Here is a 15,997-nt window from a genome sequence, read left to right on the forward strand (position 1 = left end):
ATTAAATGGCACCAGTGAAAAACACAACTCGCCCTGCAAAAAACAACCCGCCGACCGCGACGGCGATGGAGAAATAAAGGAGTTACGTTTTTTTAAAAGAGGGGAGGAAAAAACAAAAATGGGGGGGGGGGGAAGGGGGTCGCATCATTAAGGGGTTAAAGGAAGTCTGCACCTTTATGTGGAATCGGCGGACACCTTTCTTACTTTGCAGCTTGGCTCCGCTGTCCAGATGTCGGTGTTTCGATTTATCGCTCACCATTGCCATGAGCAGTGAGCCATGGGATGGCCGGCCCGGGCTCCCTCCATCCTCATTGCTCCATGCCTAGTGGCATCTGCAGCTCCACCTGCTGGGGGCATCATGGGTCCCCTGGCACCGTGCTTGCACCACACTGAGCGAGCAGTCGCACGCACTGCGAGTCCTCCTCAGCCTGGACAGGCGTCATGCGCAGTGATGATGGAATGCATGACGTCGCCATCGGGCTGAGCTGGAGGAGTCAGTAAACGTGGAATGGGGCATTTTTTTAAGAGAGGCTGATCCTCAGGCAGCATTGGGCCGCCCATCAGATAGTCCACGGCAAGTGATAAATCTAAAGACTGATATCTGGACGGTGGAGCCGGACTTCCTTTAACTTGGTGCATGGTTTCGGAACGTTGCTTGCTTTGCTGCTCGGCGACACCGTCTAAGGCCGTCGGCTCATGCAGGATCAAACCGCAGTCTCTTTATGATTTCACGGTCCCAGTTATTAGCTGGCTTGGCGCTGCTCTGCGGACTCTCAGCAGGTCACAATGGCATGCACTCGCGCTCTTTTACTGGCGGACGCCATCTCTCTCTATAGTGGATGCATGACCAGAGCTCGCTGTGACGGTCCAAGTGACTGGACGGCTCTGACCAGGGATGCCAGGGCTTCACACAGCTGCACCCAACCTCTTGCACAGAGTTTACAAAGGAAGTATAAGTCCAAGTATAAACTTGAGAAAGACTTAACTGTATGGACCGTAAAGCTAATAATATTAAAAAGTAACTTTTATTAGAAATAACTAAAATAAGGAAAAGAGAAAAACAAAACAAACCATTAATAAATCGTATAAGACGATAATGAGAGCATTTGCCACACATAGATGGAGACCAATCGGGTTAGAGTCGACCGGTACCGCTCAGCCCGCAAAGTCAAAGTAAAGCACTAAGACTCGACCTGTGTAGGTTATTGGTCAACAAACATGACTAAAATAGTCAGGACACATCTAACCAGGGACCAACCTCACATACTTGCTGCTGACTCCACCGCCGCACCCAATACAACAACCTCTTGTGTGCTATACCTCACCTTTTTTACCAAACACAGATGCCACTCTGCGGGGTAAGAGGTACCCTGCCATTCGTTCATGATGCCCCCCCTAGCATGGCATCAGGTAATGCAAACCTTCAACATGAGTAGGATAGAGACCACAATGTCCAGAGGGGCCACAACAGAGACTGGTGCATAAATCAGTTGCCTAATACCCATTACCCGTGCACAGGAAACCTCAGCAGTTCTGCAATAATCCATAGCAGCTATAGTATTTCTCCAAATAAACATTAGTTTCTACTTCACTTTCCTAATTAAGTATTAGCACTCTATGCCATCCTCTAAATAAGCTCTAGTATCATAGAATCCTAGACTGGTAGAGTTGGAAGGGTCCTCTGGGGTCATCAGGTCCTCCAGGGTCATCGGGTCCTCTGCGGTCATCAGGTCCTCTGGGGTCATTGGGTCCTTCAGAGTCATCAGGTCCTCCAGGGTCATCGGGTCCTTCAGAGTCATCGGGTTCTTCAGGGTCATTGGCTCAGTGCAGAATCACTAAATCCTCCCAGACAGATGTCTGTCCGGCCTCTGAAGACTTCCATTGAAGGAGCACTCCCCACCTCCCGTGGTAACCTGTTCCACCCATTGATCCCCCTCACTGTCTAATATGTAATCTGTGTCTCCTCCCTTTCAGTTTCATCCCATTGCTTCTAGTCTTTCCTTGTACAGATGAGAATAGGGCTGATCCCTCTGCACTGTGACAGGCCTTCAGATATTTGTAGACCGCTATTAAGTCTCCTCTCAGCCTTCTCTTCTGCTAAACATTCCCAGATCCCTTAATCATTCCTCACAGGACATGATTTGCAGACCACTCACCATCCATCCATTCTCTGAACTTCCTCTAGTTTGCCTATGTCTTTTATAAAGTGGGGGCCCAGAACTGGACCCAGTATTCCAGATGAGGTCTGACTAAGGAAGAGTAGAGGGGGTAATGACCTCACGTGATCTAGACTCTATGCTTCTCTTAATACATCCCAGAACTGGACGCAGTATTCCGGATGATATCTGACTAAGGCCTCATGTCCACGGCATTAATTAGTTTACAAAATCTGTGTGTGATCTGTGCCCATGGGAAATCATTGGGCACCCGCAGGATAATAAATGCCTGCAGATGTCATCTTCCTGCGGCGTACAAATTGCACGTGCGGGAAAATAACCGCAGCATGCTCTATTTTTATGTGGTTTTCTCAGGTGGACGGCTCCTGCGGCTTACATTGAAGCTAATGGTAGCTGTCTGGATCTGCAGCACATCCACAGCTGACACTGCGTCCGTGCCGCGGATTGCGGGAAAACCGCAGTTTAAAGAACAAAAAAAAGAATGCACAGCACATGCGCGTGGCACGCCGCCATGCAGAAGAATGAAGACCCGGGTGCGACGGAGGAGAGCCCCGCAGCGTCCGGACAGGTGAGTCTAATGTATTTTCTGGCCTCGTGTCTGCGGGCTGGGTGGACTCCGCTGCGGGATTCTGCACGGGGAAACCATGTGGGCCGGTGGGCATGAGGCCTAAGGAAGAGCAGAGGGGGAGACGGACCTCAGTGATCTGGACTCTGTGCCCCCTAAGACTTAGACACTGTAGCATTTATCCGGCTACAATGGGTTTCATCCTTCTTACAGGTTTGTATTGAGAGAGAGTATTGCTGCCTCCTTGTATGATGAAGATGCCTCACACCGCAGCACTGCGCCCATGTCAGCCATGAAGAAGGCACGCAATATTAAAGGGGTTGCTGATACAACACCTTCCAGGTAAAACATCCCATCCAAAAACTATTCTTAAAGGGCCACTGCGGTGATTTGTGCTTAAACTGATTCATGATGTAGCCATCTCCCAGTATATATATATACGCCCTTGTGACCTCAGTTCTCACCCGCTTAGATTTACTTGGGTTATGGATTTTCTAGTCAGATTCTCAGTTTGTGTGATGCGGTTACATGGATCTACCACAGAAACTGCCAACAGGGGAACACAAGCCCTGTTACGGCTGGCCAACATCGGCCGATGATCGCTCATGGACAGTGACAGCTTTGGGCAATCATTTTGCGTAAATAATTGGTATGTGATCCTTGGTATTTAAGTATCTACTCAGCTACCGAAATACCAATTATGTATCCAAATGAAGCCTTCCCTGAATGCAGTTAGTAGCCAGAGGCTCTTATCTGCGCTCAGATCCTTTGTTCTCCAGTGGAAACAATGCTATCAGCACATCTGATAAGGCTGACCAAGGATTTTTAGGTTGGACTGAATTTAATAATCAGCCAGCAGTGCCCGAAAAGCGGACAATGGGTGCATATTTACACACACCGATTATCGCTAAAACGAACGCAGATTAGCGGGTTTTTTTAGTGATCATCAGCTGGTGTAAATGGGCCTTTACTGATGATCACACAGCTCCTGTCACACAGGTACAATAGAGGAGATCACTGCTCACCCTCCTGACTGTATACTGAGGGCCTGCAGCTTTTATAGGTAAAGATAGAAGGTAATGATAATTAACCTCCGCCCTCCAGTTAATGCTGTGCTGATGCATCATGGGATTGATGTGAAAGTAAAAAAATAAATCTCACTCCCAAGATGGTGCTGAATAAGCAAGAAATCAGTGAGCAGCAACCTGAGCGTCTTCCTTAAAATTGCACCCAGTTGGTGCTTCTTTATTTACTCCATCAATACACCACGTTTCAGCCCACGCAGGGCTCTTTCAGGTTGCTGCTCACTGATTTCTTGCTGATACTATATGGATAATTTGGAATCACAGGAGTCTGATTCCCTCGCTGGTGAAGCTTTGCCACATTGATCGCAGGAACCTGCCACTAATGTGGTAACATGGTAGTGCTGCTGTTACTTTTTCTGTGGTGCTGAATAAGCATCAGACGGGCTGCACTTCATGGAACTGACTGGAATACACAGAGGAGACCTTCCGAGTCTTATAGGCAATTGGGTGAAGGGGGGGGAGGTAATGTCCTTTTGCTGGAGTGACCCTTTAATTCTGGCTCACCTTATACTATGGAGGATTTGCTTGGGGGTCTTGTCATTTTCTTGCGCCAGTCTCATCATATCTAGGACCGCAAGGGCTAGGCATTGTTCCTGGGCATCAATGCTTCCAGGCAGTTGTATCCTTCCATTTATGAAGTCACTCCGATACTAGAATGACAGAACTCTTATCAGTTTTGCACAACTTGTATTTGGTTTACTCACAATACCCTCATTTATAGATTAGCATTCATCTGTCAGAGAGCGGTGCTTACAATGTAAAGCGCATGCTACAAGGAGCGGAGGGACGATCTCTTAGGCATACAGTAGGAGGCAGGCTCGATACTTCTTGTGTATATGCCGGCATGCTAGGTCTTCTTACAGAGGCTTCACATTTGCGGCACAGGTTCGGTTTCTTGCTCCATTTGGGCAGCAGGATGGGGCATTCATTGGCCGAACGTCTCTGTATTATGACGGACCTGAACAGCGCCGAGCCCACCCCATTGACCATGCGGTCCGTTATGTCTCCGCTCAGCTGCCCAGCTTATCGCCCGAAGAAAAAGCGGCATGCAACACTTTCTTTCAGTATTTTGTACCAGATCTGAACCTCCGAGGTTCCAACACAGATGTGAAATTATACTTACAGAGCAGAAAAGCCCAAATATCCAACATGTGCAAAATCAGGACTCCGAGGTTATGCCGACAGTCACAGGGCAAGACGGAGGGGAAGGATGGGGGGGGCTCTGCCATTGTGGGATGTTAGTGAGGTCAACAGAAGGATCAACAACACAGGAGGCTAACAGGCTGGACTAGATGGGCATTGTCTTCATTCAGCCTAACGAACTATGTTACTATGTTACTATCTAAGTACACAATTAGTAAAAACCCATTAGCTGATTTTGGACACGTGGCCGACCAGTTTGCTATATAAACCCAGCAGGATTGAACGTATACAGTATTCAGGCAAAAGAAAGCGCAAAGAAGTAAAGCCTGAACTGCTGTCTATGTCCCTCGCCTGAGTGGCTGCAATATAATAGGCCATCTAGCATAATAACATGTAAAAAACAAGAGTGATAGCATGTAAGAGAATAAAAAATGTGACGGTGTGTACCTTAGATGTATAGGAACAGGCAGATGTGCATAAAAGGAACAGGCAGATGTGCATGTATAGGAACAGGCAGATGTACATGTATAGGAACAGGCAGATGTACATGTATAGGAACTGGCAGATGTGCATGTATAGGAACTGGCAGATGTGCATGTATAGGAACAGGCAGATGTGCATGTATAGGAACAGGCAGATGTGCATGTATAGGAACAGGCAGATGTGCATGTATAGGAACAGGCAGATGTGCATGTATAGGAACAGGCAGATGTGCATGTATAGGAACAGGCAGATGTGCATGTATAGGAACAGGCAGATGCACCTGTATAGGAACAGGCAGATGCGCCTGTATGGGAACAGGCAGATTTGCATGTATGGGAACAGGCAGATTTGCATGTATGGGAACAGGTAGATGTGCATGTATAGGAACAGGCAGATGTGCATGTATAGGAACAGGCAGGTGTGCATGTATAGGAACAGGCAGATGTGCATGTATAGGAACAGGCAGATGTGCATGTATAGGAACAGGCAGATGTGCATGTATAGGAACAGGCAGATGTGCATGTATAGGAACAGGCAGATGTGCATGTATAGGAACAGGCAGATGTGCATGTATAGGAACAGGTAGATGCACCTGTATGGGAACAGGCAGATGTGCATGTATAGGAACAGGCAGATGTGCATGTATAGGAACAGGCAGATGTGCATGTATAGGAACAGGCAGATGTGCATGTATAGGAACAGGCAAATGTGCATGTATAGGAACAGGCAGATGTGCATGTATAGGAACAGGCAGATGTGCATGTATAGGAACAGGCAGATGTGCATGTATAGGAACAGGCAGATGTGCATGTATAGGAACAGGCAGATGTGCATGTATAGGAACAGGCAGATGTGCATGTATAGGAACAGGTAGATGCACCTGTATGGGAACAGGCAGATGTGCATGTATAGGAACAGGCAGATGTGCATGTATAGGAACAGGCAGATGTGCATGTATAGGAACAGGCAGATGTGCATGTATAGGAACAGGCAAATGTGCATGTATAGGAACAGGCAGATGTGCATGTATAGGAACAGGCAGATGTGCATGTATAGGAACATGCAGATGTGCATGTACAGGAGCAGGCAGATGCGCATGTATAGGAACAGGCAGATGCACCTGTATGGGAACAGGCAGATTTGCATGTATAGGAACAGGTAGATGTGCATGTATAGGATGACGCAGATGTGCATGTATAGGAACAGGCAGATGTGCATGTATAGGAACAGGCAGATGTGCATGTATAGGAACAGGGAGATGTGCATGTATAGGAACAGGCAGATGTGCATGTATAGGAACAGGCAGATGTGCATGTATAGGAACAGGCAGATGTGCATGTATAGGAACAGGCAGATGTGCATGTATAGGAACAGGCAGATGTGCATGTATAGGAACAGGCAGATGTGCATGTATAGGAACAGGCAGATTTGCATGTATAGGAACAGGCAGATGTGCATGTATAGGAACAGGTAGATGCACCTGTATGGGAACAGGCAGATTTGCATGTATAGGAACAGGTAGATGTGCATGTATAGGAACAGGCAGATGTGCATGTATAGGAACAGGCAGATGTGCATGTATAGGAACAGGCAGATGTGCATGTATCGGAACAGGCAGATGTGCATGTATAGGAACAGGCAGATGTGCATGTATAGGAACAGGCAGATGTGCATGTATAGGAACAGGCAGATGTGCATGTATAGGAACAGGCAGATGTGCATGTATAGGAACAGGCAAATGTGCATGTATAGGAACAGGCAGATGTGCATGTATAGGAACAGGCAGATGTGCATGTATAGGAACAGGCAGATGTGCATGTATAGGAACAGGCAGATGTGCATGTATAGGAACAGGCAGATGTGCATGTATAGGAACATGCAGATGTGCATGTATAGGAGCAGGCAGATGTGCATGTATAGGAACAGGCAGATGTACAAGTATAGGAACAGGCAGATGTGCATGTATAGGAACAGGCAAATGTGCATGTATAGGAACAGGCAGATGTGCATGTATAGGAACAGGCAGATGTGCATATATAGCAACAAGCTGATGTACAAGTATAGGAAGAGGCAGATGTGCATGTAAAGGAACAGGCAGATGTGCATGTAAAGGAACAGGCAGATGTGCATGTATAGGAACAGGCAGATGTGCATGTATAAGAACAGGTAGATGCGCATGTATAGGAACAGGCAGATGCACATTTGTCTGCTCGCTATACATGCATGGTGTAATTGCAGTGCCCCCTGTACCACTATTATTTGTGTGGTGTCCACTGAGTTTGATTATTCTTCCAACATATGAGAGAATAGAGCACAGTGACATTTCTTGCGCAGCACTCCTCTATAGTACATACCGGCCGCTACAGTAAGTAGCAGGATGCCGTCTTGTGTTATAACTCACCTGAGCAAACAGGTAGTCTATGACCTGAAAGCTGAGGATGGGCTCAGGAGCCAAATTCAGGAGGCTGCAGCGTGCAGATTTTTGTTCGTTTGTCCCAATCCAACCAGGAAAGAAGAACCTTCAGCAAACATACAGAAAGTGATTAGTCCGGAGCAAACACAGCGGCCAACCCGAGAATGGCTGCCGTCCTCCTGTGCAGACGCCGCGCCCTCTCCACGGTCTCCTGCACACATACTTTAATTTGGTGGCATTTTTGAAAATGCTTGTAAAATATTTTTCATGATTTTTTAAAACTAGTCCCGGCATCCTTTAGAGCGGCTGCGTTCCTCAGAGCCCCGGCGGGCCATGTTGTCAGGACACCCTACGGAGAACACTTGTGGCAATGTCTGCGCTGACAACAATTAAGGGCAAAACAAACTAAGTTGAGTGATAATTGTTCCGTGTAAATGCAAAAAATGGTTGACTATTCGCTAGCGATGACCTTCAGCCAGCATAAAAACATGGCGGCATGGCGGGACTGTTGTGTGACCGCGGCCCGCTCAGCACCGCACATAGAAGCTGAAGCGCTGAGCAAGAAGCCGCCATCCAGGGACGTTCTCTGCCTGTCTGAACGCTCACGAGGTTAACAGTGACATGAGCGCTCGCCTCTCGCTGCGTCTGATCACGCATCGGCTGCCAATACTGAGGAAATCCGAAAACTGACCTATTGGGTCGCGACGACCGGAGTTGGAAAATACCGCTTCATGCCGGGGGCACGCAGGCGTAACCGCATTTACATGCATGTTTGCACCACAAATTTGCACAATGGGAGCTGCTTATTTGCACGTAGAAGTGCGTTTCTTACGGTACTTTTTGCACGCCAAATCGTGCGCATTTGCGAACTGAAAAGAGATCTGCCAGCATGCTGCCATGCATTGTAATGGCCAATTTAGTTAATGAGTTCAATATGTGCGATTGTCATGCTCAACTGCTTAGGAGAACAGAGCGCGCTGTGTGAAAGAAATGCGCGCAAAATCCACCCATGTGAACAAACCCATTGAAATCAATAGTTTCTTCATTACGTATTACGCACGCAAAAAATCCCTCGTATGTTTGTTCTTGTGAAACTGTTTTGCACTTAAAATATGAGAAGGTCTGAAGGAGGTCGAGAGGGACGTCCTCGCCCAATCATTTGTTTTTAAACTCCAGATAAATTCAGAACTTGACTTGTTATAATGTTGCCATCCACTAGGTGGCGCTGCATCTGAGGGAGAGATAAGACACATCATAAACCTGTCACATTCCTGAGCTCAGTGGACTGATTAAGTATTTATCTCTCAGCTCTAGCAGTCAGTATCCGGCCGCCTTCTGGGATACTTGTTTCTCTGTTTATATTTCTCTTTTCTGTGATTTCACTTCTAGTTAGTTTAATTTGGCCATTTCTGTACAGAATCTGCATGAAAATAGAAAATGCTGCATATCTGCCTGCAAGGACAAAATACGCTGATGGGAACGAACCTGCTGAAATCAATGGGTGCTATTCATTGAGTATTGCACACATTATACACACTGATGTCACACGGGTGTAAGTACATTATGTGAATAAGCCCCTCGCCGGTGTCACAGGGGTGTAAGTGCATTATGTGAATAAGCCCCTTGCCGGTGTCACAGGGGTGTAAGTACAATTATGTGAATAAGCCCCCCGCCGGTGTCACACGGGTGTAAGTACATTTATGTGAATAAGCCCCTCGCCGGTGTCACAGGGGTGTAAGTACATTATGTGAATAAGCCCCTCGCCGCTGTCACAGGGGTGTAAGTACATTTATATGAATAAGCCCCCCGCCGGTGTCACAGGGGTGTAAGTACATTTATGTGAATAAGCCCCTCGCCGGTGTCACACGGGTGTAAGTACATTTATGTGAATAAGCCCCTCGCCGTAGTCACAGGGGTGTCAGTACATTATGTGAATAAGCCCCTCGCCGGTGTCACAGGGGTGTCGGTACATTATGTGAATAAGCCCCTCGCCGGTGTCACACGGGTGTAAGTACATTATGTGAATAAGCCCCTTGCCGGTGTCACAGGGGTGTAAGTACAATTATGTGAATAAGCCCCCCGCCGGTGTCACACGGGTGTAAGTACATTTATGTGAATAAGCCCCTCGCCGGTGTCACAGGGGTGTAAGTACATTATGTGAATAAGCCCCTCGCCGCTGTCACAGGGGTGTAAGTACATTTATGTGAATAAGCCCCTCGCCGCTGTCACAGGGGTGTAAGTACATTTATATGAATAAGCCCCCCGCCGGTGTCACACAGGTGTAAGTACATTTATGTGAATAAGCCCCTCGCCGTAGTCACAGGGGTGTCAGTACATTATGTGAATAAGCCCCTTGCCGGTGTCACAGGGGTGTAAGTACAATTATGTGAATAAGCCCCCCGCCGGTGTCACACGGGTGTAAGTACATTTATGTGAATAAGCCCCTCGCCGGTGTCACAGGGGTGTAAGTACATTATGTGAATAAGCCCCTCGCCGCTGTCACAGGGGTGTAAGTACATTTATGTGAATAAGCCCCTCGCCGGTGTCACACAGGTGTAAGTACATTTATGTGAATAAGCCCCTCGCCGTAGTCACAGGGGTGTCAGTACATTATGTGAATAAGCCCCTCGCCGGTGTCACAGGGGTGTCGGTACATTATGTGAATAAGCCCCTCGCCGGTGTCACACGGGTGTAAGTACATTATGTGAATAAGCCCCTCGCCGCTGTCACAGGGGTGTAAGTACATTTGCGTGCGCTTTTGCATTTTACTGTACTTTTTGCACATGTAAATAATGCACTTTTGCGTGCGAAAAACCTAAAAACATGCAACCGCGCTCCGAAATGGGCAATTAGTGTAATTAATTCAATGTGCGCTCTTTCCATGTACAAATCACGGCTTAAGTTCATTGGCCGCTGCATAAACGAATTCCTCGCAGTCCATTGGCTTATGCGTGCCCGGGGTTTGGTGAGTGGTCGGCCGTTTGTCCTATGTTATGTCTGTCCGTGAGTCCAGTTTCCCGCATTCAGTTCACTGTCCAGTTGTGCGTGTTGTGGAACGCCATGCCACTTCCGCATCCATGCTGCGGCGAGGTGCGCCCAGTGGACATAACAGCTGGCCATCCTCGGCCTCCTCCATTCGGTGTCTGGGGGTTGAAGGTACCACACACAGCTGCCTTGCACTCGTCTCTCAGGCAGAACTCTCTCCGGCGCAGACTCAGAACACATATCTAGCATCACCATGTGACGGACAAGAAGATACAAAACCAGACAGTCATCCACATAACAGACACTTAACTCTTTCAGTGCTGCAGCTTTGCAATGCACACCATTCTTGCAACATGAAAGATACTGACAACACCAGACTGAGCATACACACCATTAAGGAGGGGCCCCGTTGTACTGGGCCACTAGAGTTGTCCCCAGCCCTCTGGGCCCTTGCTGGTCCCACTGCTATCTTAGGGTGGTTGCACATATTAAACTGGATATAGATTGGTTGAATCAGTCAATGTTGGGGGGAGCGGACGATCATCTGTATGGTGGCCTTCCAACTCTCTGACGACAGAGGTCATGGGAGGTAAGAATCAGGTAGAGATACTTGGCGGTAGCTTTCTCTCCAGTCTCCCCAGATACAAGTTGAGTTGGTGTATGTATTGGTGAGTTGGGAGGGATAACTGTCCGAAAAATGGGCTTTTGGCCAACAGCTAAGTAATGTGCTTAGGTCATCTTAATCAGACTGTCACCTACTTTTAGACCAATGAGCTAAGCTTATGGCGTAAAGTCGGTGCCCCACTGAGTCCGGGGTGTAAGCGTTAACCTTACCTTCCCCATTGTGCCCCCGATGAGAGGGCTGGAAGTGCAGTGGACTGAGTGACGCTGCCAAGTAGTTCGCCCATTATAAAATTAGAACGCCAACTACTGCGCAGCCCCGCTCAATGCTTCCAGCGCTGACACATCCCAGACTCCGCTCGGAGGTCTACAAGTAGGTGATCGTCCCTTTAACCCTCCTGCTGATATAATAAAACACAAAGACCATGAAAGAGGGAAATTACACATGGTCCAATTCTATCAGCGTGCCGTGCGGGCCTCAGCGCAGATCTCCTTCACCGTATGGTGAGCAGAAGGTCCAGTGGGTCCAATGATAAGACAGCAATGCATCACCTGATGCGATACACCAGGACATGAGCCATCCCTCCATCCACGGTGAATACGTGATTTGGGTTATACCAAGTCTTCAGGTCCGGAGATGCCAGTGCGAACAAGGAGTGATAGACCGGCAGGATTCCTGGCGGACAGGAAGAAAAGGAAAACAGGAAGAAAGTCAGGAGACGTCTCAGGTAACTTTTATGGATTTAAGAAAATACCACAGATGATACATTGGGTCTTCAGCTGCCACACGATCGCATTGTCATTGCGCATCGCGGTGTGATGCCAACAGCCCATGGATTCCTATTCACGCACACCAGTGGGCTTTTTGCGTGCACATTACTCGCTAGGAAAAACAAAAACATGGCAGCATGCACTATGTGGGCACGGATCACACGGGCACACGGGCCAAGAGAGCATGGGCATTGGCAGCACACAAGACTCTCACGAGGCACAGCGGATCGCATGGTTCTGACAGCCGGACCTTAGTAACTGTGGAACAGCAACTTGCATCAATTGGAGATTAAACTACAGTCATTGACACAACCGATCCCCGAGAAGAAGTCGTCAGAGAGGAAGGAAAGTGATCACAATATCAGAACAAGAGGACCATTTATTGTGGAGAACCGACCTCTTGTAGGGAGGCGCTAGCACCGTTGTACCTCCTCTAGCTTGGATACAACATGTGATACAGTTGTGCATGGAGGCTCTAGTACCCTGTTGTACTGCCTCTAGCTTGGATACAAGATGTGATATGGACGGGCATGGAAGCTCTAGTACCCTGCTGTACCGCCTCTAGCTTGGATACAAGATGTTATACAGAAGGCATGGAGGCTCTAGTACCCTCTTGTACCGCCTCTAGCTTGGATACTGTCAGGATATGCTGCTGGGATCTGTTGTACTATGTACTCCTAGCAGCACAGCTACAGGTGGTTGAGGGTTAATTGAGCTGGCTGGGTGTGGTACTACCTGCTAGCCAATCTCCTGGGTCTGTGCTCACATATAAACCCAGCTCCTGGTCAGTCTGGCTGGGTCCCCAGGGTGAGCAGTCATGTTCAGCTTGTTTCCACTCTGATCTGTGTTTGTAAGTAGGTCTGTTGTGTCTCTCTGCTTCCAGTGTGTCAGTTGGTGGATCCCTGACACAGCCCCCTATGTCAGCTCTGTGGCTGACTGTCTATTCCCTGGTATGAGGACACAGACTTGCTGTGAGTTTCATCTGTGTGCATGTGAGCTTTGGGTGGAGTCTGTCTGGGTTTCTATATGTTGCAGCTGGCTGTGTCCAGTGCTCTGTCCTGTTCTTGATGCAAGCTTGTTGTGTCATCTGTGACCTGCTGGTTCATGTCCGTTTATATTCTGTCAGTTTTGTGTCAGCTTGCTGTGTGTCCTGCTATCTGTGTCCTGTCCTGTGCAGAGTGCTGTGTGAACTGTGTCTCGTGCTGCTGGACTCTTGGTTAGTGTAGGGACTAGCGGTATAACCAGGAGCCGTGAAGTTGGCCCGCTAGCTTCCATGTTTTGTACAAAATGTCAACCAATACCTGGTATTTATATTCAGCTTATCATCTGTTAATAGTGGTTGCATTTTGGCTGCTGTATGCTGTGAGCACAGACCCAGGAGATTGGCTAGCAGGAAGTACCACACCCACCCAGCTCAGTTAACCCTCAACCACCTGTAGCTGTGCTGCTACGAGTACATAGTACAACAGATCCCAGCAGCACATCCTGACAGATACAAGATGTAATACAGGCAGGCATGGAGGCTGTAGTACCCTGTTGTACCGCCTCTAGCTTGGATACAAGATGTGATACGGGGGGGGGGGGGGGCATGAGGCTCTAGTACCCTGTTATACCGCCTCTAGCTTGGATACAAGATGTGATATGGAGGGCATGAAGGCTCTAGTACCCTGTTGTACCACCTTCTGTATGGTATCCTCCACATTTGCTGGAAATCAGCCTCTAGATCATGCAAACTCAGTCTGTGGAAGTTGGTGTCCCAGATGGTCATAATGCATGTTCTATTGAGGATAAATCTGGTGACCAGGCAGCCATGGAAGTGTGACAATGTTGTGGGGGCTTCCTGTGACCCCCCCTTGTGTGTGCGGCCGAGCACGAGCGTAACACATGTGGCTGCAGGATGACCTGAACATATCGCTGATCTGTCATTGTCCCTCATACCACTACTAGGGGTGACGACTGTCGTATACAATGACCCCCCCAGACCATCACACCAGCAGGGGGCAGTGTGCCACTCCACAGCAAAGGCAGGATTGAGCCAAAATGTCCTTCAGCCAAGTGCCTGGAAATGGTTCTGACAGACACAGGGTGTAACAATGGCGCCACTTGTATAGTGGACAATGAAACAGTTGGAGCTGCTGGTGCTTGTCGGACGATCAGATGCTCCTCTCTACTGGTGGCCTGTAGGGGGCATCCTGAGCCCGATCACCTTGTGTGCCCTCACACATCCACTGGTCCCAACACCCTCTAACAGTCTGGTCAGAACATCCGGTGGGTAACAATTCATCAATGTGACCATCCAGCTTCTCACATCCCATTAATGCGCCCCTCTCAGACTATGGTAACAAAGTGAAATCTCTTCTCTGTGTTGTAGAGGCGCCTAGTGCTCAAGAAGTGCAGCGGCCGAGTGGCGCCAAGCCGTTGCGAGGGGAGGCCTCGGGGTAAAATGGTATTGTCAATGGTGACTCTGTACCCTCTCCTACTGCAAGGGCCGTGCAGGGCGTAACTCAGCTGCACACAGTGCTAATAACAGAAATGGTGTTGGGGTATTCGGGTGTAGTGTCATGTGACGCCGGTACCTTTCAGGGGAACTCGTGTTGTTGGAGGATGAAATAATGAGACGAGTCCTCGTAGCTTTTGTGGTAAACCGAAGGTACACAGTTTACTCAACGCTGGTAACGGTGAACAATGCACAGTCCACACTTGGCAGATTTTAGTCAAGTATTACTTTTATAGTAATCCTGAGGGTTGGAATATCACATAAACCTCCTTCTACTCTCACTGTTAGTAAGGATGAGCCCGCCAGTCTCAGTTATCTGGGGGTTTCCTCCAAAGAGTTATTCGTAGAAGTATGGGGGTGACTAAAGCAGGCCGGCTCAACTGAACTTCCTCTGATTCTTGACACTTTCAGGGGTAAGTTACACTCAGTTATGCAGACTTGGTTTAGTTCTTTTTCCTGTTCTCTGGTGCTTTCCTCCTGCTTATACCCTCTGTTTAGGTGAGTCTGCTGCAGCTCTGCAGTCTACCTCCACCTGATTCACCCCATACCACCAACTCCTCTCTGACTCCTCCTTCACTTCCTGCAGTCTTTCCTGCACTTTTCTCTCTCTTGCCTTACTTCCTGCCTCACCCTACTCACTTTCCCAGGCTTGTCTAAACTCCTCCCCCTCCAACCAATCAGAAATGTATTAGCAAACAGCCAATTTGAAGCGAGCTGTTGCTGGGCAGAATAGCTTTACCCTGTAATTTAGGGGAAAGACATGATCTCTGTCCTACAAGATACGTTCTATGTCTCCGCAGGAGCTCATAGTCGGGTATTAAGGACTTTCTGACTATTTGACTACCCTGTAGTATCCTTTGGGCCACTATACAAGTGGAAGAGGTCACTACACACAAGGGGAAAGGATGTGAAAAAAACTGGTATGGAGGCGCAACCCTCTACCAGTTTTTTTCACATCCTTTTCGCTACACTCACGCCTGCCCTGGTGGAGCGTCATCTGGTGGGCAGCACCTCCACCATTCGAGATACTCCATCATTGGAAACACTTTGTACTCCATAAATATTCCACCACCTCACTGGGTCTCGCTCCACCCTCCTTTTTCATTTCTTTTACTCACTACACACAAGGAGCCTCCGAGAGCCTCTTATAGGGGGGGGGGGGGGGGGGGGGGACGACACCACTTTTAGGGCCTCCGGTGACCGTCCATCTAATCACCACAACTCTCATCATTTACAGATCTGTCTGAGATGGAACCG

The 15,997-nt window shown here is 48.3% G+C and overlaps 1 protein-coding gene across 2 annotated transcripts in view; it reads right to left on the reverse strand.

Moving 5' to 3' along the window:
- JAK3 (Janus kinase 3) overlaps positions 1-15,997 on the reverse strand; it is a 224,072-nt gene that overhangs the window by 145,336 nt on the left and 62,739 nt on the right. The window contains exons 3-5 of one of the 2 annotated variants that reach the window (XM_066604768.1): positions 12,025-12,148; positions 7,855-7,972; positions 4,332-4,477 (exon numbers count right to left, since the gene is read on the reverse strand). In XM_066604768.1, the coding sequence (XP_066460865.1) occupies positions 4,332-4,477; positions 7,855-7,972; positions 12,025-12,148 (388 nt within the window). The remainder of the gene's footprint in view (positions 1-4,331; positions 4,478-7,854; positions 7,973-12,024; positions 12,149-15,997) is intronic. The other variant, XM_066604769.1, reaches the window with a different exon arrangement.

Source organism: Eleutherodactylus coqui, chromosome 5 (assembly GCF_035609145.1).
Source record: "Eleutherodactylus coqui strain aEleCoq1 chromosome 5, aEleCoq1.hap1, whole genome shotgun sequence".
Taxonomy (NCBI): Eukaryota; Metazoa; Chordata; class Amphibia; order Anura; family Eleutherodactylidae; genus Eleutherodactylus; species Eleutherodactylus coqui.